The 24096-nt window shown below is 45.4% G+C and overlaps 1 protein-coding gene across 8 annotated transcripts in view; it reads right to left on the bottom strand.

Annotated features, from left to right (window-relative positions):
* The window catches only part of CACNB2 (calcium voltage-gated channel auxiliary subunit beta 2), a 1556216-nt gene that overhangs the window by 234214 nt on the left and 1297906 nt on the right, over window positions 1–24096 (bottom strand). For all 8 annotated transcript variants that reach the window (XM_069648579.1, XM_069648581.1, XM_069648584.1 and 5 more), the window contains one exon: window positions 3878–3954. In XM_069648579.1, the coding sequence (XP_069504680.1) occupies window positions 3878–3954 (77 nt within the window). The remainder of the gene's footprint in view (window positions 1–3877; window positions 3955–24096) is intronic.

Genomic DNA, 24096 nt, shown 5'->3' with positions numbered 1-24096 from the left:
TACACCCAGTAGCGCTGTCCTCGCTATGAAATGAATAATTTTAATATTCATGATGATGTATGTGGGTACATATTTCCTACACTGTATTAGAAAGGTTGTATAGGTTTTAATCTTACTGTAAAACAGTTGTAATTACCTAAAATATACTAAGATGATATACCCAAGTGTATACTCTGGTGATGTGTGTGTTGCAGGATTTGATGTCAGGGTTTTTTAGTTCATTTATGACGGATGACATATGAACACATCACCCCAAGCCCGCAGAGCTTAATTGGGAGGAGCCATTGGGGATGCACGCCAGAATGTAGTGCGATTGTGAAGGAAAGGCTAAGGGTGTTGGAAGTGAATAGTGTAAGGAACTCATGGTGGCGACAGTAAAGAGTGACACAAGTGATCACAGTTCAAGAGTGTTTATTAAACTGTATAGGTAGGTTGGAAAAATGCCTAATCTAAACCTAAATCTAAGATGGGAGCAAGCTACAACCATCAAATAATAATAAGGCAGTCCTAGTGGCGTCTTGTCAAATAAAAGGGTGATACAAAAAAAAATAACTATTGCCAATCCTTACAACTAAATACAAAAAGAGTGTTGGATAGGGTTCACAAGAAAAAAAAAGTGTTCAAAATTGATAAGTCAGAATGTGTTAGCCGGAGGTCTCCCTTCGCACGTTTTGAGCACGAGACAAGGCGGGACTTCTGGGCACAGCACACGCTCGAGCTTTCCCAGCACGAGCCAACAGTTCCGTTCTCGGGTATCAGAACCTTCAGTGGTTAAGTCTCTCTTTCTACAAAAAAGTCTCTTGCCTCCGAGGACCTGAGGTGTTCAAAATAACAAACAAAACGTTATTTTCCTTATGTACGTTGAGTGATGTCCTTTTCACCCCTGGATCCCCCTCTTCTGGGCTCAGATACACAAAAGGTTCCTGTTGATATCAGGACCTTCAGTGGTTAAGTATCTTGCTTCTGAGGGCCTGCTATGTTCAAAACAACAACAAAAGAAAGTTATTTTCTGATTGCACTTGGGGTGATGGTTCTTCACCCCTGGTTCCCCCTCTTCTTTGCTCAGACACCTCTCGAATATCAGCCTCCCTCCTTTGGGTTCAGTATGGCCTTTATTCAAACAATTTTATCTGTTACATTCTCGTATCGGTGGGTGATGGCTTTTCATCCCTGGATCCCCCTCTTCCTGGCTCAGACCCTTCTCAAATGTTTGCGTCCCTCTGTTGGGTTCACCATGGCTTTTCCCAAATCAGTTTCACCTGTGGCATTCACAAGTCTTAATGTCTTTTTAAACAGTTCACTGTGGATATCCCTCTGTCGGATTCACTCTTGTCAACACAATGATCATCGGGGCATCATATTTTGCCCCGTTCCGCAGGTATCCTTTCGTCAGGTTCACGTTTCCCAGCCGCTTAGTTTCTTCTACTTTCTTACTATTCTGGATTCACTTCCCTTGGTTTTCCAATGGTTTGTCGGTCAAAGATTTTCGACTGTACAGGGCATTTTGCTAGCCCCCCCCATGAACACTTTGACCTTTTTCCTGCGGCCTTCTGTTATTGGTAGTCTCAACAATGGGGAATTAGCCAGAGTCTCTCAAGTGAGCACTCACATGGTGCCGGACCCCTCTGTGCCTGGTTTTCCCTTCAGGAGTTAACAGTTCTTTGATTTTCCCTTAATTTGTTATTCGCTTCTTTCGTTCAACACAGTTCGGTTTCGTATTGGTTCTTTGCTCCGACTCACCGGCCATGATGAACCGCTTAGCTTTTCTTGTCTCTGGAGTCAAGGACGGTCCCACGGTAGCAAGCACCTCTCCCTGTCCTGTTTATCAGTGTAGGAGGGCTTCTGCTACAACACACACTGGCTAAGGATTCCTTTCACTGAGGCTTTGCGGGTCTGGGTCAGAAAGGGCAAGGTTGCTTCTCTCCTTGTCGCCCCTTGGATACTCACCGCCTTTCTCCTCCTCTTGAATTGCCATAATGAGATAGCTGTCTCGTCGTGCAGGCTGCCTTATTCGTAGTGTGTTCTCTCGTACTCCACCTTTTATCACTGGATAAAGGGAAAGGGCTTTCAGTTGTGTGTGATTCTGGTCAATTGCCTGATTTTGCCTGACCCTTGTGTTGGGACATGTCAGGTAAACGGCCCTGGTGTCAGTCTGTTGCCTTCCGTGGTGTTCGAAAGTGTCTGTGTTGGAAAAAGGGGGAGGAGGGGTGAATGTCAGAGTTTCCTACGTGGCAGGATAGGGAAAAGGTGTTAGAAGAAGAGGGATACTGCATCTCACCAATGGGTGACATTGGTGACCCCCTGTCCAGGTGATCCTCCCTCACGGGTCCACCCCCAGGAACTGGATGCAAAAGCGATGGCCGTGTCTAGCCACCTGGATGACAGATCCCAAGGGACTAGTAAGTGAGACACCTTCAGGTTTCTCACAATGGGCATGTGTAATAAAACATCAAGGGAAATTAAGTATTACTATTAGCATGGTTTGGTTGTTCAAACACACCTGATTGAATGGCAAAAACTGTGTTGCAATTACCAATACATTAATGGCTATGCGTAAACTCTTCCTCATATATGTGAACCTGTCAAATATTCAATATCTTTATTTAATATCCATGCAGTCTTCATATTTTAATAAAAAAGATCTATTAACCATGTGTATAGATTGGCATTTATAACCCCTCACTGTAGGGTTTATGATGGAACAACAAATCTCACTTTTTGCTTATTTATTGGGTGTTTTTTAATACGCCAACATGTATATAGGCTACTTCAGAGTGTTCTTCGCAGAGATTCTACCCTGAACAAAAAAGGTCATAATACAATAAATGCATGGTTTGAATCAAAAGGGCACATGCAAATATCCCAAATATCCTTATATGTGTTTGCTTTAAATGCATCCCTGAGAAGTCTGAGGGTTTCACTTTAAAACTCAGGAATCTTCTTCGAAATGTAAGACTGGCTCTATTTTGTAAGAACAGTTGCAATGAATTCAGAACAATCCAGGTTATAAGTTATAATTTTATTTATGCTTTTGATCCATGGAACCCAGTTTGACCTGCAGCATTTTAGGGTACTTAAACTCTTTATCTAGGTGATATGCCCCTTCACATTGTCCCAGTCACACCCATCATACTTGTGACTGCATCTACTCGCCAACAAATCAGCAAGTGGGTCAAACGTTTCCAAATATTTTCCTGCTGACAAAAAGTCATTCAAACCCAGGACTCAACTCTTTGGCATTTTTTCACTTATTTACCGTCTGCCTCAGGTCATCTCTGGTGCAATGCATTTTCAGAATAACCTTGCAATGTCCTTGTTTTATATACATCATCACCATGATAGTTGCATTTCAAGGTATTCTACATATAACATTATCCAAACACAGAAAAGCACTTTATTCATAAACTGAAGGGGATTAAAAAAATATATATATATATTTACCGAACACTTAAGGTTCATAGTAGACGTCTATGAGCATAAAGAGAAGGTCAATATAGCCCTCTGCCTTTCCTTCCCCGGAATCAATATATTAGGAGTCAACAGAGGTACTGCGTACTGTAAAAGCGAATTCAACCTTATATAACATTCTATTTTCTTCTGTTTACTTTAAAAGTACCAGGATTACCAGCCAAATTACCAGGCACAAGTGTAACACGTTGCTTTAAAACTCAGTCCTTCGCATTCCAAACCAGGAGTCACACCATGCGATATTCAGATACCGGGTTTTAACATGTTTCTGATATGTCTTTTCACACACACACCCCACGCCCCTCTGTCCTCCTTGGTTTGAGAGGCACCAGCCCAGAGACACTTGCAATTATGGGTTTAACGCGATCTGACATTCAGCAATTGGAAAAGGTGACAACGTAACACTCACCAGACGAGGGGGGAGTGGATCTTCTGGAACTAGGCACAATGTCCCCCAAACTAGAAGATGAGTTTGCTCCAGATTTGCTGCAGTCAAGAAAGAAAACATTAGAAGTCGTAAGTTGCCAAGTAGACAAAAGACAACGATCTCATCTTGTTGGTTTACGCTGAAACTTTTTTTTCAGACAATAAAAGGGAGGCATGGAACAGTGTTAAATCTAAAAATAACTGTTTGTTAGCGACATCATCCCTGTGCCTGGCATCATCGGAATGCTCCATCACAACATGCCACTGTTTAGAACAATATGGATTGTCACAAATTGGCAATGACCACATCTGCTTCATTGTCGATGACCCAGGGTCCCATTCATCCCTCCCCCAATGATTAACAGGCTAGTGTCCTGTAATGTTTGCAGGCCTCACTGGTTTGCTTCCACAGTAATGCTGCAATGTGCTGGTCAGCATGCTGGGTACTAAATTCGGTGTTAGCACTTCCACCTTGAGATGGCAAGAGTCATTACTGTGGACAAGAGACAACCCTGGAACTGAAAATGGAGTGGGGGCACCACAATCATTCAAAGGAACACAGTGCATTCTACCATGCAAATAACAGTCTGTTGTACACCTCTGCCGCATTCCTTCACTCCCTTGGTTGGGCTGCTTTTAAATGCAATGCCTTTTCAAGAAATCCTTTGACCAAGCTACATAGAAAATTGAGTATTGCTCAACCGGATATATATGTACTGCCCTACCCCGTTGCATACAGCAATGTTTGTGGGTGGAGTTACACTAGGAAGGTCAATGTGTGAACATCAAGAAGCTGGAGCTCACTGAAGGAAGATCCACCCCCTCACCCCCCACTATCCTTGACAGTGGTATCAAAAGTATGGGTATTTCTGTGCTCCACATTCACTTCAACAAACGACAACATTGCCACACCCTTCACTCTATACCCATACTGTAGATAAGGTAGTGCGGCAAGCCTTTCTGTCCTTTTGCTAAAAGGTGAGTTCCCTTCCGATCAAACTATAGTACAGGGCTTGTCAATAGTAAAAAACAAACAAAAATGGTCCTCTATCCAAACCTATCCTCTAAACTGCCCCTACCACATTGGACAATATAAATGAATGCTAGGCAGTGCCCTGCCTTCAGAGTTGTTCACCACAATCTCTCTCAGCATTTCCAGGAATCCCTACTGACTTTGGATCCAATGCTTAGCCGTAGAAATCAATTCTCTCTGATTTAACAGTTTGTGTCCACCTTGTCAAAGTTTCAAAGCTTTCTCCAGTTTACAAAATAAAATCTCAAGTTCCTGAAAAGATCGAATGACAAAGTTGTTGCAGGTGGAGGGATACCTTCTTAATACCTCTCCACCACTCAGTCTGTGAGCCATTTGTCTGATTACAATATTTGGGTTTCTTGGGCTCTCGTAACCCTTATTCTTCCCCTTTAACTCTCTGGTGTCTCTTGCCCGTCCCACCCTCCACTATGGGCAACCTGGGTACTTTCTCTGTTGCAGAGTTTGCTCCAGTTAGGTGGTGGCTGCTCCGTAGCAGTGGCATTCTCCACGGCTTTCTGGTGTTCTCTTCTGGACACAAGTGAGTTTTGTGTTACACTCATATCAGCGTTTCTCTACTACTTGGCTTCTTCGTTGCGAGCAAAGGATTTGCTCCTCCCTCGAGTTCCGAGTTCCACGTTGTTTCTCTGGCCCCGGGCCCACCATGTCCTCTGCGTCTTCGCACCCTCAGATAAAGCCTGCTCTGCTTCACCTTGCTGACTCCGCATGTCTCTATGCCTGGTTGGCGGCGCCTCGCTCCTTCGCCTCCCTCTCTGCGCCACAGCCAGCTCCACTGTGCAGCATGGCTCCTCCCTTCAGTGGCGTGCTCATGTTGGAGGCTTGTCTTTGTGTATTGCTTCTTCTCCTCTAGTCAAAGGTGATTGCACCTTTTATTTTCGCTCTGTGACCAAAAAGGGGCGTGCTATTTATGTTCAACTGTCAAGCCCACTTAGAGACCAGCGTTGTCTTGAGCCAAACATCCAAAGGCACTTCAATATTATGTTGAGTTCCACCGCTAAATGTAATATCAGTTTCTTGAATTCCTATATATGCAGATAATGCTTTAGTTATAGGAAGTTCCCCATGGGAATGAGAGTACTTGTACCCTTGAGGGGAGACACTCCCAGTGAGGTTCTGCGTTTCCAAACACCTAGGGAGGGTTTTGCATAGCGGACTCACTGCACTACCCTCAAAGGGGGGGCATCACCCAGGGGTGAAGGGAAGACGCCTCCATATTCCTCACATGCCCCTCCCGCTAAGCCACAGGAGGAAATGACTAAGAAAATCCACATTTTCTTGTTCTTTTCCTTATTGATGCTCGACAGAAAAACAAAAAGGTTGTAGATCCAAAAACGACCTCATAACCCGTGCATTTAAATCTTTTCTGACACTCATCCAGGTTAGGGGCTAATCGTCAGCTACTAATCGGAACTTCCTTCCCGTCAAATAGTATCAAAGACGGACTTCAGCCCATTCGATGGCTAAGGCTTCCAACTCGAAGGTGGCATAGGCCCATTCCCTAGGAATCAACTTCCTAATGGTATATAGGACAGGGTGTTCTAGTCCATCATGTTCCAGGGAAAATGCATCCAGGCAGGCCTACTTTGCTGGCGTTTATTTGATGTATAAATTGCCTGTTGAAGTCAGACATTTTCAGCACGGGTTCCTGCGATAGTATTTGATTTAGACATCAAAGCTTCTTTGGTCTGCTTCTACCTAGATACGTGTTTGATGTTGTGCATTCTTCAAATTATCAGTGAAACTGGGGACCAGTGTGGAATAATTGGGAATGAACCTCCTATAATATCCTGTTAATCCCAGGAAGGCTCGTTTGGTCTTGGGAACTGGTGTTGAGTGTATGGCCGTGACATTTTCAATTTGGGGCTGAATCAACCCATTCACTAGGAGGTATCCTAGAAACTTCACTGCAGACTGTGCTAGATGACATTTTTTGGGGTTTGCACATAGGCCTGCTTTCTGTAAATTGTGAGTGATGATTTCATATAGATGGTACATATGCTTCGGCCAGGTGTTACTATGTATAACTATATCGTCCAAGTAGGACCCAGTGAAATCAAAGTAGGATCTAAGCACTCTATCCATTAGTATCTGGAAGGTTGCAGGGCTCCAAGTAGCCCAAAGTGAAGGACTTTAAACTGAACATCCCCTAGGGTGTAGAGAAAGCTGTTTTTTCCCTGTCATCTGAATTCAGGGGGACTTGCCAGTATGCTTTTGTCAATTCTGTGGGATATTTTTACCCACACTGATGCGCTCCACTGCACCCCTTTGCCAATGGGGAAGGAAACAGCCAAAAATGGAGATGCTAACCCCTGTGCGCTCAAAAATCTGCAAAACTGCGCAGGGTTCACCATCACAAAAGGCTGCACACCCCTGCCACACACAGTCAAAGTTGGGGTAAAAACAGAACTCACTGCAGGAGAATGCCAGTGGGTGCTGTTACACGTAACATGAAGCAAGCCCAACGAAGTGGTCTAAAAACCAAAAAAATCCCTTTAAAATGTGGCTTCCCCAACCAATTACAACCTTCAAAGTACTGTTTTGGCGCTAAATTCAGTCATTTTCCAAGTGAACTATTGAAATTAAAAGTGTGCTGAAATCACAGATCATCCAGTGTGGCCAGAAAACCCAGGCCTCACTGACTGACAGCAGCTAAGAAATGTAGTTCATGAAAATGGCAACCCAGCAACATTTATTTCAAGTTCCACAGGAGAAATGCGGCTAAAAGTGGCAACATATAACAATTTCAGCTGTGCAGAGAAAACTCCAAGTAAAGGCTAAATATTTATTTCCAGACTGCAGACAATTTCCAGCACTCAAAGACAGAAATGGTGCTAAATAGATGAGTATGCTGCAGAGGAAAAGCTTATGTAAAAGACTCTGAAGATGTGCAAAATTTGCCTGTTTAAAAGCCTGTTTTTGTGAAGGGCTTAATTCCTTTAATTGTCAAAATCCCCTATAAACTCTGTTCATTTTTATATCTTTCAAATGAAAGATTTTAGGTGAATCTTAAAGTAACCCAGTTTGGAGTTAACTGGTTAATTCTGATTGGACAGTGCCCAGCCTGGGAAAGATGACACTTCATGTTGACACTCTGCTGCTACCAGGAAGGCTTAATTGATGCTGGAGGTTCTCGCATATTTAGAACAAAGACCTCATTAGACATTCGTCTTTGGCTGAGCCAAGGACATGGAAGGCTGAACACTGATCTCTTCTGGGGAGGGGCAGGAAACGTCCCTCTACACCCCACCCTGATCAACGGGACTTGACGGCTGTTGTCTGTTGAAAGCAGAGACAAAAAAAATGCTGAAACCGCCTTCTGAAATCTGTTTAAAATTCCTATCTGTGATTAAGTTTTGAAAACCTTTAACTTTGCCCAATGAAGGAGGACAGATCTAAAAATTGGTAGTTCTGTCCTCCTTCATTAGTTATAAATCTAATTTGATGCTCTTTCTGTGGAGACGTTAGTGAACCCTATACTACATAAGGAACCAAAGTTACAGGAAAAGAATAATTGTGGCAAAACTATTGATGCTGCAAATATGATATTGTATACCCACGTTCTTGGGGTCATCCCCCAGATAAGTACTAAATTAGAAATTGTTAGGCCAAACCGTTATGATTAAAATGGACAAAATTCCACAGAACGACAAAGACAGCTCTCACAGAGATGGGAATTGGACGTAAAGATAACTCACAAAATATATAATGTATGTGTCCGGTTTTATTAGGGGGGCATAATTATAGAAATGTGCATTTGTGCAAAAGTTAAATTGTGGTTCAAATCAATGTGGGAGTTCCTAAATCACATCATAAAGATGACAGCTCTTTTCTGACTTCCAACCAGAACAAGGCAAGTGCCTTTGACCACTCACAGCTGTGGGGGTGTGGTTTGAAATTCTGCCCCTACCTTAAACTTTGTGATGTCACTTGGCATGATAAATATAGGAAATTCATCACACATAGACACACACTGATTCCTGACTACATCCTGATTTCCGCGCAGCGCTTTGTTCCTGACTTCTTCATCTTGTCCTGATCCACACTACTTTGCAAACCAGGCCCAGCCGTTGCTGAACTCTTTTCAGCTAGGCCCAAATCCAGAACCATCCCAAAAGAACTTCAGGAATTAATTCTGATCCAGTCTGGCTTGCTACCATTCATGCTTGCCTACTGAACTCGCCATCCCGCTAATCTACTGTGTCCAGTGACCAGAAAGACCAATCCAATCCAAATCCAGTCTGAGGTGGCAGTCAAATTGACCAGAACCGCCCAGTTGACCATCCTGCTAGAGGTGCCCTGCAGCCGATAGACCCGATCCGGGATGACCAGAACCCTGACTGTCCAATCTTATATTACAGTGGACTGTAAGTATAAACAGGAATCATAGTAACCCATAGTATATATTTGCCTTGTACTACCCCAACCTCAACCTATCCCATCTTTAACTTAAGAACCTTTAATATTGTCAGAACCATTCTTGCACTGATTTTTCTCATTTGTTTTACAAAACCATAAGCCAGTAGTGATTTGGTTTAAATGAAGTAATTCCCAGAACGGACAACAGAGTATCACACGTGAAGAGTTACAATCGGTCGTGCGTAACTGTGGAGATTCACGGGTGGGATTCTCTTTTTCATAGTCATTAATATAGTTTAAATAAACCCAATCTGTCATTTTTAAAACCCAATTTCTACTTTTCTCAGTTCTATTTTTTCAAACATGCCTCTCACTTAAAACTTAGACCCGTAGCTACATCCAAAACTAAAAACTGCATTACGAAACAGTGTATTTGACCCATTTTCATTAAACATTGCATAGTGAAATTTAGGCGCAAATTCGCATTTTGCTAAAATTTTATATGTGTCTTTTCCCACCCAAAGTGTTTAACTTCCATTCTGATCTAAAGTGTGTACTGTTGTTTATCTGGTAGCTCGTGTTTGTTAGGAACTGTTTAGTGTTACTTTTGTAGGAATTTTTTTATCAATTTAAACATTTTTGCACACTTTTAATTGTTCACAAAGCCATTTTCAACTGTCATTTTTAAAAGTGTCAAAGTTCCAAAAACGGTTTTCTCTCTTGTTTGGTGAGGGAAGATTGCATTCAAACTCTAGACAGTGTTGTTCATTCCAGAATACCTGCTGCTCACTTACATCTGTGTAGAATTGCTCATGTGTGAATTAAGAACTTTGCAGGGGGAAATATTAACCTAAGCGCTATCTTTCATAAACCAAAACTGTTCTTTTCCCTGTGTTTTATCTTCTGTGCTGCTCAAAAGTGAATTCAACTGCCTTACTTATTTTCTGAATTGTTTTGTCACCACATTGGTGATTGCTGACCCATTTATATATATTACAATTTGTGTTGATTTGAATTTTAAATGAATAAATAAATATTTCCCTTTACAAACCAGCCTGATTCCTAGTCCACTGTGACCTGGGTGGGTATTTTTAGATGGGTGTGATACGAGTGGTATATCAGTCAGAATATCGGGTTCCTGCAATGGGGATTTACCGGGTCATTACGACATAGGAGGACCCGGTAATTCCTCCTGGCAGGAACCATTCCCCATTACCATTTGAGCCCCCATAGGGCTCAATGGGAATGGGGAGGGAGGTAATAACGGGCACATTTCAACTGGCCCGTTATTACCTCCCTCGCGGGACCCGGAAAGGATGCCTGGTTTCACCAGGCGTCCTTACAGGGTCCCGCAAAGGGAACCTCGTAATCAGCGCTCCTGTAATGAAGGGTGCCAGTCCCGTACCGGCACCCTTCATTACGGGAGTGCCACCCTTGGAATGAGGCCCCTTGTCATGATTACCCCAGATATCACAGACACAATCATAGTGGGTGGCCTTAACCTTGATTGCTTCCACCCGAAAGGCAGACTCAGTCTTAAAGTCAATCGTTGGTCTGCCTTTATGTCAGAAAGAAATTTCCATATGGTTAATGGCTCCCACCAAGGTGATACCCCAGCTCGGCCCACATGGCAAAAGGAAACGGCGAGTAGCATTATTGATTATATGTACATTCACTCTAACTTGAATACAATCATTTGAAGTCATCTCGCAATTATATAGCGATCATAATTTTCTAGCATTGACAATTGACTGGGCCCGTGACCGACCTACTAAATTCCACCTATCTCAAGATCTGATAGTCAATAATGCCAAAACCCGTTTCCGTTGGTCAGAGGTTAATCTAATGGCATTAACCAGAGTGGTTGACAGGAATAGTAAAGCAATAACACCAACACATTATGTAAATCTACTAATACCCTTCGGAAATCCAACTCATTCTTTTGGTCGAACTCGGCCAGAACATTTGCATACTTTCAATCCTGAAGTTAAAATGAGAAAAACGCAATACCAACGAGAAAAAAAACCGCATCCTGTTATTGAATCATCCATCCCAGATTCATCGGCTGAAAACGGCCAAATGTAGATATCATAACTACAACACCGAGCCCACATTCTACAAAATGACAGTGAACATATGTTAAGATTAATAACAAATAAACATTCTGCAGAGACCTGGGCTGTATTTAATCCATGTGCCCTACAGCATCAACCCATGGTACAATCTCACAACGTCACTGAATCACAGTGGATTCTTCACTATTCTAAATTATATGCAGATGTGAATTTTCCGCATTCTGCTCACCTGTCAGAAGATCAAGAAAGGTGGAAATCAGAATGTTCACCTGCAATTATAGAAGACTATATCAAGGAACTCAGTGCGTCTAAAGCCATGGGCCCGACGGTCTCTCTCTAATTTTATGTTTAAAACGAACCCACCTGCATGGGCAGAAATTTTGAATAGCTTATTTCAGCAAATTATTTCCTTGCGTGTAATTCCTACATCCTGGAAAACTTCCATCATTGTAGCCATCCATAAAAAGGGCGACCATACACAACCGCTTAATTACAGACCAATTGCACTCCAAGATGCTCCTGGTAAGCTTTTTGCCAAATTGATCCTCCGTGTCTTCAATGCATGGACAAAATTAACTAAAAGAAGAGTACCATTCCAGACAGGTTTTTTGACTGGCATGGACGCTATCTGCTCTGTCTCAATGAAATAAAAACTCAGCCTCAAGCTTCAAAACAGGCGATTTACTTTGCTTTTGTAGATCTGCATACCGCTTTTGATGCCATCTCACGGCCCCTTCTGATTTTGAAACTACAACGACATGACTGTCCCTATACATTACTGCACATCATCCATTCGCTTCACTCGCAAACATTAATTTGCATTAGACTAACTTTAGAGGGTTTGCTGTCCGCAGCAATTCCAACTACGCGTGGCCTTAAGCAAGGTTGTCTACTTAGCTCTGCAAACTTTAATTACTTTTTGCATGACGTTAGACAAACCTTTGAGGCATTGTCGTCAGATTCCCCAAATTGAATAATATCCCCATCCAAAGTTTGATGTATGAAGACTCCATGTGACTACATGTGGTCTACAAAAATTACTTGATGTGTTTAATATCTGCATAAAGAGTAATGAAGTGAGCAACAATACCACCAAAACACAAAAAAATAAATAAAAGCAGGTGTTAAATCCGCCATGGCGCTAAGGGACCTCGTACTCAGGCGGTAAGGGTCGGCGCTGTTTACGGCGCCGTAAACCCCTTACCGCCTGGGTCGTAATGAGGCCCATTGTCTTGAGCCAAATATCCAAAGGCACTTTCAATAATTATTTTGAGCCCTACCGCTGAATGCAACATCAGTTTCTCTGATTCCAATGCATGCAGATAATGCTTTAGTTATAGGGAGGTCCCCATGGGTATGGGTGTCCTTGTCCCCTTGAGAAGAGTAACTCCCAGTGAGGTCCCACTTTGCCCAAACCCTTAGGGAGGGTGTTGCTTACCAGGCTCACCTCCCTAGCCTCAAAGTACGTGGCTAACCCAGGGAAGAAGGGACAAAAACTCCAGATTCATCACATACCCCTCCCGTTAAGCGAGATGCTTCAGCGATAAGAAGGAAGTGACTGAGAAAATCCACATTTCCTTGTTCTTTTCCTCTTCATTGTGTTCGACAGAAAAGAAAAAGGTTGTAGATCAAAATTCCACCTCATAACCCGGGCATTTGCATCTTTTCTGACACTCAGGGAAGAATGTATGAAACCTCCAGATTCATTGCAGTAGGTAGGTACTACCCATATATAATATCTCCTCTTCTCTACAAACAGACTGAGTCTGCCCAGTGACTCCATGCCTTCTGTGGCACCCATTGTCCAGCGAGCAGTCTCACAGTTCTCCTAATTGGGCAAATTGTGTTGGACAGAAGGCTTGGGCTACCTGAGGGTTATGTGCATGACCACCCCCATCGCTCTATTTGTCTTCAGGGCTCTGATGTTATCCAGTACCAGATGCAAGTATCTCAGCAAGTTCAGCATTTTAATTTGCCTTCTGCAGATTGTAGTTTTGATGTTCCTCTTACAAAGAAAGGACTACAAGTAAATAAATGCAACGTACAACTAGGGCTGGATGAGGTGCTCATCGCTGATGAGTCCACTTGAGTACTATGTGTGTGAATTTTCTGTCTTCACGTTCGACTACATATAAGATCTGACTGTGTATTGTGAGAAACCTGAGGGTATTCTCACTCCTACTCCCCTTGGATCCTATGCGCAGGTGGCCAGGGAAAGGTCATCGCTCTTGAATCCTGACCCCGGGGTGGAGAAGCCAGGGAGGTTGAGGGTCCTTGAGAATGGGGTTATTGTTATCCATATCCCATAGACCAAGAAAATGAGTTATCACCAGTCCAGACTCACCAGAAAGAGGATGAAAAGGAAAAGGAGTAAAGGTAAAATAGGTGAGATATGGTATCACCCTTTCCCTATTGATGACCAACCTAACCCTTCCTTGACCTTTATGGGCCAGCTCCCCTCATTTCCCCACGTGACACTTGACAAAACTGGGGTGAAGAAGAGGCAACTAAGAGTAATAAAGATTACTCCCTTTCACCACTTTAGTACTGGGACGAGGAAGATGCCTACAAAGAGCAGTGAGGGTCAGGCATGTTCCTTTAATTATGGTCAGGCAGAGTAAATGAAGCATCCACACCTGCAGCCTGTCAGCGGACTGGAAGAATGGCTCTCCTCTCCTAGTTAATAATCAGCTTTTAGCAGTACTTTCTTGACTTGAACACTGTTTTTCAACTTGTCCCACCGGGACGAGGGAGAAACTCCTTGTGCTCTCCTTGATTTTTCAATGGTTTCTTGAGTTACTCCAATTTTAGATTTTTCATCAATTCTTTAAGTTCTCTTGATGGAGTTAGTGTTATCTTTACTTGAATGCTGTCCTTCAACTTGCCCCCACTGGGTTGACGAAGAGGCTCCCTGAGTCCTTCTGAACTCTTCAATACTATAGTCTTATGGAACTGACCATAGAATTGCCTCATGAAATTATCTACTTCTTTCTTGTCTTTTGGTTTTGCCTTCTCCAGTTTTCCCAACCCCATCCTGGACTTACTACTGTTCCCGTTACCTTCTTTCATGGAACTTCTTCTTTCAGCTGACCTACAGCGCTGTAGCCCCCAGTAACACCTGGCTGCCCTATGCCAAGTTATGTATTTCTTGATCCGTGTCTGTACTACATACCTCTCATAGCCCGCAGTAACATGAGGAGTAACTGCACGAAGGTGTATACATATACCTACGACGCCTAGAACCATATGTTAGCATTCCACAAATGTTGTAACCACACTTCTCATAGCCCCCCGCAACATGAGGAGCAGCTTGGCGAAGCTGTACACATTTACCTGTTACGTCTGTATCCATATGCCTGCTTTTCACTAATATTGTAACCACACTTCTCATAGCCCCTCACAACATGAGGAGCGGCTTGACCAAGTGGTATACATTTACTTACTACGTCTGTAACCACATGCCTACCTTTCACTAATGATGTATCCACACTTCTCATAGCCCCCACGCAACATGAGGAGAGGCTTGGCGAAGTTGGTTACAAACACCTACTATGTCTGCAACTATATCCTGCACTTGAAGAATGTATGTAGAATGTTTTGAAACCATATCCATGCACTTTATGTAACTAGCGCCGAGATGCCCATGGGCATTGTGCGCTGAAATAAATGACAAAATAAATAAAATTTGTTTCGTCATGGGTTGCAGGTTCCTTCTTTTTCTCTTCTTCTTTTCTTCAGCCTGCTTGACTTTGGGGCCCATTACGGCTGGCATTCTGGGTACAAGTTTCAGACCAAATGGTCCATGCGTTACAGGTCACACAACCACCAGAGTTCCTCGTACTTCCCATGCAATTGCCTATGTGGCTCTACAGTAAGCTATTGGTGGCAGTCTCGGCGTAGTTCTTGGACTGCATGGTCCACCCACCACAGGTCATGCCACCACCACACTGACTCAGCTTCAAGGTTGTTGACAGACAAGATGCTTTCCTGACGTCCCTCGGTTCACTCTCGATATTCCCCAATGTTGCTTAGACCCAGCGTTTGAGCGTCCTGTTTCCAACTCGCAGGGTTTTTGGCGGCCTCTTAGCTCGCTGACTTCTCCTTCCGGATGTTTCTCTTCTCCCAGAGGTTGTTCCCCTTGTCCATCTTTACTTTTTAGCTGCGACTGCCCTAGCGTAATGTCAGTTTGATTGACAACAGCTGGTCCAATACTCTTCGTGCTTAACGGTAGCATACTTTGTTTCTTTTTTGTCCCAGGACCTATCATAGTGAATCGGTCTGCCACACTATAATAATACATCATCTCAGACTTTACCATAGGTAAGGAAGGGTTGGGTGTTGCTTTTACCCTTTGGGGTAGGGAGATAAAGGGGCAGTCTCATATAGCCCGGGGGAATAACTCCCTTCCCCAGGCCAGTGCATTTCTATACAATACCTTCCACATATTATCAGGGGGAATGGCTCCCTTCCCCTGATCATAAAGTCCGACACAATACTCTCTTGGTGGGCGAGGAGAATACCTCCCTTCTGCTGACCTCCAGTCTCAGATAGCTCGGGGTGGGAGGGATGACTCCCTTCCTCAGTCCTGTTGTACCTTACTGCCGATCAGCGTTACCAGGAGAATGGCTCCCCTCTCCTGGTATCTTATCAGATCCTTCAACCAGGGTGAATGACTCTCTTCCCCCATTCTTCTTTTCTTTAGGTTTCACAACACCCAACTCTGAGTATTAAAAGGGTCCACGGCCCTGGCTCACTAGGTTCACTTCCCTGCCAAGTACTGTCATGAGGAAAATTACTTGTATCTCTTTAAGGGTCCCTGGCCCTCCTTTGGCTGTCAGTGGGTTTATCACCACCACTATCATGAGGGACTTCCCTTTCGAGTTCTCTATTATAGTTGGGGTCATTGACCCTTCCATAGTGATCAACAGGCTTTGTTTCACCATTGCAATGATGAGAAGGTTGGTAGGCTTTCTGACCCTGCGGTGCCAACCAAGCGTTATAGTTGCAAAGGGGTCTAGGGACAACTGCATGTACCTTCTGGGTAAGCATCCCTGCATCCCCTCCGCGGCTCCCATACCACCCTTTACCTTGTTGGGGTTTTCGGCAGGTCGCCTGGGCTTCCTGGGATGGAAGGCATTCCATTGAGCTGCTACAGCATCTTACTTTCCCTCCAACTATGCGACTGCATTCCCCACTGCCTTTGTTCCTTCCTCCTCTCGATGCTGCTAGGCAACGGTCTGCTCTGGCAGACCACACGATCATCTGACGCACTGGACTGCCAACATCCTTGGAGTTTTCTCCCTCCGGATCAGAGACGAAGGTGTGTATCGCCCACATTTGGTGTGCAGCACACCTGCCGTCTTCTGCGGCTGCCCGAGACAGTGTTTAGTGCATTGTCAAATGTTATACAACGTTGCCAGCAGTATCTGGTCCCATTGCATAAGTCATTCGTCTCTTTCACAGGTTTCATTCAGCTGGGCCACCTGGTCCCAGTATTTGGATTACCTATGTTTGTGTCGATCTTCTTTGTTTCAGTACTTTTAAGAACCCAGAGGCACTCTGCCTTATAGCAGTGCATAGGTCTACTGCCCACAGCCCCTCCCCATGAGATCCTCCCACATTATACCACCTCCTGGGGGACTACCGGGTAGCAGCCTTAACTTCCTTCCCTAATGGGAAAGGGCTACCCTCCGGGAGAAGGGACGACTTCTAGCGAATAATCACATACCATTCCCCTAATGTGGCTTGCTTCCCTATCTTTTTCCATATGAAAAGGGGATAGGAAATATACATTCCTATGTTCTTTGCCCTTCATATGGTCTATACAAAAACAGAATGGCTGTAGGTCCAACAACCAGTGCATGATCCTAGGGTTGGTATTGTGATAAATCTGCAGATGCCGTCCCTTCTCCTCCAGAGAGAGACCTTTCCCATGGGGCTAGGGTGGTGCGTCCACAGTACAATAGTCCGCTTGGTGGTGGTGCACCATGGAGGATCACGTAGGGAAGGAATCCCCCATTAGGATTTGGGACGACCATCACCAGAGATTGTGGCATGACCCGCTTCAATACACTTAACCCCTTCTCCAACCCTAAATCCTCCATCCATCTCTCTAAATAGAGTTAATGTATTTTGTTGCCAAGTCAGTCAATTCAACATACATAAAAAGACTGAAAGACCAGAAAGGGAGGATTATACATATGGGTTTGAGACTGGTACTGTGAAGAGGAAGATCACCAGGAGTCCAAGGATCACTCTAAATAAGCAAAATGAGTGGTCTAGCTTATCAAAACAAGTGATTGGTCCAAAGCGGTACAACAATGCCATGCAGGAGCTTGAAAGGTGCTCAGCTGGAATACGGACAGGAGAGAGTGGTCCCCTGAGGAGGAACAGTGGAAGACGTGCAGGGAAGCAGCAGACACGAGCAGCAAGGGAAACCGTAAGGAGAAGAAAGGGAGAACTCGAACGTAGTCTGCCAGGAGAGGACGACTTGGGTTGCCGCTGAGTGAATCCTCTAAGCGTCCGAAGCTCCAGCGAAGAAGCATTGGAAGACTGCAAAGCCACTGCAGACCCCGCTGGAAGCCCGAACACTACCGGAGCCTCGCAATCGTATGGAGCTGCCCGGGAACAGCTAATACCTGTGAGAAGGAGGGAAGCGGGTATGCCGGATTCCTGGGAGGTACTGGCGGTCCGGGGAAGCAACTGGGTGAATATAAAGTCAGAAGCAGAGGGTCTGGGACCCTGAATGAGTTTTATACTTGGCAGGAGAGTGGACCAAGCACATACAATGCAGTAGTGCGAGTATGGGACCTGAACTCAAATGAGAGATTGAGAATAAGAGGGTCTGAGACTTTTAATCAATTGTATATTTGGCAGGAGAGTGAACCAAGCGGATACAACATAGCAGTGCGAGTCTAGGACAAGCACCCAAATAAGAGGTCAAGAATAAGAGGATCTGGGTCCATGAATGAAAAGAAAACTAAGCATAAAGAGTTCTATGTTTGGCAGGAGAGTGACCGAAGTGGGTACAATGCAGCAGTGCGGGTCTGGGAATCGCACCCAAATTAAGAGATGAAGAATAAGAGGGTAAGGGAGCTTGAATGCAAACGAAACAAAGCAGGAAGAGTTGTATGTTTGGCAGGAGAGTGGACCAAGTAGATACAACACACCTTTACGAGTCTGGGACCCAAACCCACATAAGGAAAAGAGGTTCTGGGACCCTGTGAAATAGAGACATAGTCCATGAGAAAACGCTGGCTTGGCAGGAGTGAACTAAGCTGTGTAAAATATTGTGATTCGCACCCACATGAGAGATTGAGAGCAAGAGGGTAAAGAACTCTGGAACTGATAAAAGGAATCCTACTCTTGATAGCAAACTGTGGCAAGAGGCACAAGACGCATTACCATGTGAATTACACAGTGACATTTTATCTAACAGAAAAGGGGCTCAGCAGCCCTAAAGGGATTGGCATATGATAAGGAGAAGTCTAGGGGAAAGGAGCACAATCCTAACATTGGAATCCTATATTTCTGAACATTTTTTGCATCACTTTTTATTACCAGAGAGACTGGGAACTGTTCTGCTTCTTGAAAACACAAAGAACAGAGAAAAGATCATCCTTGCACAATTACTTTCGATTGTTAGTGTTAGGGACAGAGATGGGTTTTGAGACACAACTGTGAAAGACTTTTCAGTTTTGGACTTCCTGACAATTTCACTCGTTTTCATAGGAAAATCCTCTTAACTTTAGGGATAGAGAGGCAAGTTTCCAACCTGTTATTAATAACTAAAGGTGTATACACAAATACATGCCACCATTGTATCCGAGCCTTACTTCTGCACCCTTACAGTATACTTTCGGGGACTAAGCCAAGAGAGGGGAGAATGGCCAGTGATAAGCCTACATTTTCTCCCCGTTAGATAGCATTTTAGGTATCCTATAGCCCACTTTATTGCCAGTGCCTCTATTTCAATGGTGGCATAATTTCTTTCTCAAGGAAATAACTTCTGGCTGATGTATAGCACGGGATGTTCCACACCATTGTATTTCTGAGATAACACTGCACCTATCTCAACCTAAGAGGAGTCGGTCTGAAGGATGAATTCCTTATTAAAATTGTGGACTTTTATGACTGGCTCACTACATAGGATTGATTTGAAGGTGTTCAAACTGGCTTGATCCTCCATCTGCCAACACCGTTTTTGTGGCTCTGCATTCTTTAACTTATCGGTTAGACAGCAGGAAGGCTCATTTAAATAAAAGTCTGACGGGACCTTGGGCATAAAGGAAGGATGAGTCCTTAGCATCACTTGCGCTGGGTGCAATGACAAATAACAAGAGCGTGCATCTCAACAACCCTCCTGGCCGATGTCATAAGCACAAGGAAAGCGGTGTTCCAAGAAACTTCAAGGGGAGCGATGCATAGGTTCAAACGGTGGCCCTATGAGCTTGGAGGTAGCACATTAGGCTAACACACAGGAACCTTCACTTGTGGCAAAGTCCTGAAGAGCCCCTTGAGGAACTCTTTGAGAGCTTACCGGTGCACTGTAACGCGCCATGGAGATCTTCGACCGGCACCATACTGTAAAATGCGTCCACTTGTGCTTGTGACAGGGAAATGTAGATGGAGCCCTGGCCTTAGCCAGAATGTTCTTGCATTCCAAGGGCAATCAATAGTGTCCAAACTCTAGGACTGCAGGAGCCAGGGCGCTAGGCTCAGATGCTGGATCATGGTGCAGGATGGATCCTTCCAGGTCTGGGAGAGGAGGCAGTCTGAATGCTGGTGCCACTGAAAGGTGGAGGAGATCTAGTACCAGATCTGCCTGGGCAACATCGGCGCAATGAGGATCACCTTGCAGCGGGACATTTTTAGTGTGCAGCAGCAATGGTATCGGCGGGAATGTGTGTAATACATGGTGACTGTGTTGTCTGTGAAGAACCTGACCACCTTTCCCAAGAGCTGAGGCTAGGAAGACTTGAGGGCCCAGAAAACTGCCTGCAGGTACAGGACATTGATATGCAATGCCTTTTCCTCTGGAAGCCATATGTCTCTGGCATATAGACATCCTGTGTGGGCGCCACAACCTTCAAGCGAGGCGTGGGTTGTGACAGTCTCCTGATGCGCAGGGGCCATGAATGAAGTTCCCTGCGAGATGTGAGGGTGAATCGACCACCAGTGCAGGGCTTGGTGGAAAATGTGATTGAGGACTATCCTGTCGTTCCATGAGCCAGAGATCTACTTCCACCTGGCATCCAGGAACTCCTGAAGTGGCCTCATTGCAGCCTACAATGGTGAACTAGATGGATGCACGAGGACATCATCCCCAACAGGGTAGGTACGGGTAGATATACTCTCCATTCTGTCGAAAGAACGCTGCCACTGGGGCTAGGCATTTGGTGAAAACCCTTGGGCTGGTTTGAGGCCAAAGGGTAATGTCTTGAATTGATAATGTCTTCTGTGGATGACGAACCTTAGGAACTTCCGATGTTTTGGGTGAGTGGGGATGTGGAAATAGGTATCGTCCAGATCCAGCGTCACCTGGAAATCTCCCTCTTCCAGCTGGATGAGCATGTGTTGCAGTGTGACCATCCCAAATTTCTGGGACGTCAGGAATTTGTTGAGACGACACAGGTCCAGGATGGACCTCCACCCGCCTGACTTCCTGCAAACCAGAAAGTATCAGGAGTACACTCCGGAGCCCCAGAAGCGCATAGACAGGTTCTGTTCCCCTTTTCAGCAGCATGCCCTGAACGTCTTCGATGAGTGGTGCTCTGTGCTATTCTTGCGTTAGCATTTGAGAAATACGGGGGCACTTGTCCTGAAACTATAGGAAGTGTCCCTGCTCAATGACGTTAAGCACCCATTTGTTCATGGCAATTTTGCACCACATGTCGACAAACTAAGATAGCCGCACTCGCACTGGGGTGCTAAAGTTGAATTTCGGGGCTAGGCCTGGTCAGGCTTCCTTTTGTGTCCTGGTGATTTGCAGACAACAATGCTGGGCGCCTCCCCTATAGGGCTGGGAGCGGCCCGTATGTACCTGATGTGCACTGGAGTGGGAGGGCTGACGGTAGGAAGGGCTGAGCAGCTTAGAAGTTTGGCAGACCTTCCTTTTCTGGGAGTTAAAGGTTTGTCTCCTCTGATGCAGCATGAGCAGAGAGCGTGCTGTCTTTGTGTCAGTCTTCATGGCAAGGAGAGACTCACCCACAGCTTTTCCGAATAAGGTTATTCCTGTCGAAAGGCATGTCAACCACCTTGGCTTGGTTGTCCTGTCTGGAGTTTTAGCCCGAACCAACCTTGATGGCGCAGGGGGACCCCATTGCCCATCTGCCAGAATCAACAAAGTCAAAGGCGACTGTGATTGCATGGTCAGATGTCACTTACCCCTGCTGAAAGATAGCCATGGTCTCTGCTTTCTTGTCATCTGGCAGGAAATAGAGGATGGGCCCCAACTGTATCAGAGTTCTCTGTCGTAGCATGCAAGGATGGCTGGACGCCACAGTGGTGGTTATGCACTTTCAATCAAGCTTCTTCCCTTCCAGGTCAGGAGGAACTGGGCAAGAGGATTATGGATTAGACAACCTCTTCCTCGTAGCAGCCGAGACTACTCAGTCCAGTGTCGGATGGCCTCTGAAGCATTTAGGAGCTGTATCCGGGATCCTATATTTCTTCTCCAGCTTCTCCTTTCTAGTAGGCATGGAAAAGGGTTTCTGCATCACCACCAGCCCACCCTCCCAGACGTTGGCCCTCATTACAAGTCAGGCGGTGGACCATGGTGCTATTAGCACCATGGTCCATGCCGGATTCCGCCATGGTGGATGGCGGAATTACCGCCCCATTCCAAGGTGAGTGGGGCGGTAATTCCCCATTCACCATTTGCCCTTCCCCATTTTTGCCCCATAAGGCATAATGGGGATGGGGAAGGCGCTAATTACGGCACCATAAATTACGGTGCCGTAATTAGCACCAAGGTCGCTTAGCGCCTTGGACTTTAACGCCTGCAAAAAGCAGGAGTTAAAGTGTGAATCAGGCGTTAAGGGTTAACGGCGCCGACGGCTCAGTTAAACCCTTAACGCCTGACTTGTAATGAGGGGCGTCATCTAGAAGACGAACTGAGACCACAGTCTTTCTGGAAGAGTCACTTTGCTGGAAAAGGAATCCTCTTTCTTTTCCCCTGGAAACAGGTTGAAAAGCTTGGCTGCCCAAGAGATCATAGCCTGGAAAGATCCCACTTCATCCGGGCGGAAGAGTCCCTTGATGGTAGGTCTACATATGGTGGCACACCGTCTGCAGGGCCATAGTCAACAAACTCCTCTGTACCCTGGGTACCATCTGTATCCATGTTGGTGTCTGTATTAGTATCTGTTCCTGTTAGGACCAACTCCTCTACAATAATGGGCCATGGAGCAGGAGGCGGCTGTGGGATCACAGGCATTGCATAGGTGGAGACTGGTGGCGTAGAGACGGTCTTGGTGGATTGGTCACAGGAGCTGGGACTGGAACCACAGGGGAACCAGAAGCCACAGGCAGAAGACGCTGCTGAATCTCTGAGACCAGAGTATGGAGAGTTGAGAAAATGTCCAAGGAAACATCTCTTGCCAATGGATCTCTTGGAGCCTGAGGCATCATTGGTGCATGAGGCCAGAAGTTTATAGGGTGAGCAGCCTGAAGTGGTTGTGCAGGCCCTGGGGCTGGCTGTGGAAGCAGACCAACACCATGCTCCATAGTGTGTGAGCTGATGTCTTCAAACACCTCCTCCTCCTCCTCCTCCGACAGGGTGGCAGGAGCAGGGACCGGGGTTGGCGCCATGACCCTGGGAGGGCCCACAGGGATGGTGGCAGGTAGCTGAGGGACCCTTGTGGGCTTGGTAGACAAGAGATCTGGAGGTGGCTCCCTCTCTCTGCTAGAACCTCTCAGAAAGGTGCCTAGCACAGGCGCACCTGTGAGAAGGTAATTTGCGCGGAATAGACCCAGCAGGACTGATGGAGGCCTCGGAGGCAATGCTACCCGTGAGACAGCTGTCGTGAGCATTGAGATGGTGCCTGCAGTCGTCGATGACCCCGTCAACGTGACAAAAACTGGTACTGGATTGTTCCAGAAAATTTGAAGCTCTCCATTGTCTCACCTCTGTTGAAAAAAACATCTTTAGATGTGGGGATTCTTCAAAACTATCGCCCCATTGCAGGGCTACCCTGGCCAGCTAAAATACTTGAAAAGGTTGTTACCAACCAGCTGCAGGAATTTGTCGAACATTAGTTGATACTGGATAAATTGCAGTCCGGGTTTCGGCCAAAGTATGGAACTGAGACTGCACTCCTGGCTGTACAGGATGAACTGTTAAAGGCTGCGGACCAAGGGTAACTTTCACTATTGGTGATGTTGGATTTGTCCGCAGCCTTTGACACTGTGAACCATGACATCCTCTTAGAACAGCTGCAGGAAGTAGGAAGAGTCTCTGACTTGGCACTGGGTTGGTTTAGGTCTTTTTTAACTGACCGACAACAGCGAGTAAGGGTGGGGGAGTTCCTGTCGGACCGCATCATTCTAAGTTGTGGAGTCCCGCAGGGATCCTCCCCGTCTCCTCTGCTGTTCAATCTGTACATCCAACCCCTCTTGGAAATTCTGAAGCATTACGGGTTGAATTTTCACTCGTACGCGGATGACACAGATTTTCATTCGAGTTGCCAAATTCGAGGAAGCACTTAATCAACTAGGCCA

This window comes from Ambystoma mexicanum, chromosome 2q, assembly GCF_040938575.1.
Source record: "Ambystoma mexicanum isolate Mex_15411 chromosome 2q, UKY_AmexF1_1, whole genome shotgun sequence".
Lineage (NCBI taxonomy): Eukaryota > Metazoa > Chordata > Amphibia > Caudata > Ambystomatidae > Ambystoma > Ambystoma mexicanum.
Note: the sequence above shows the minus strand (reverse complement) of the source record. Positions and strands in the feature narration are given on the sequence as shown.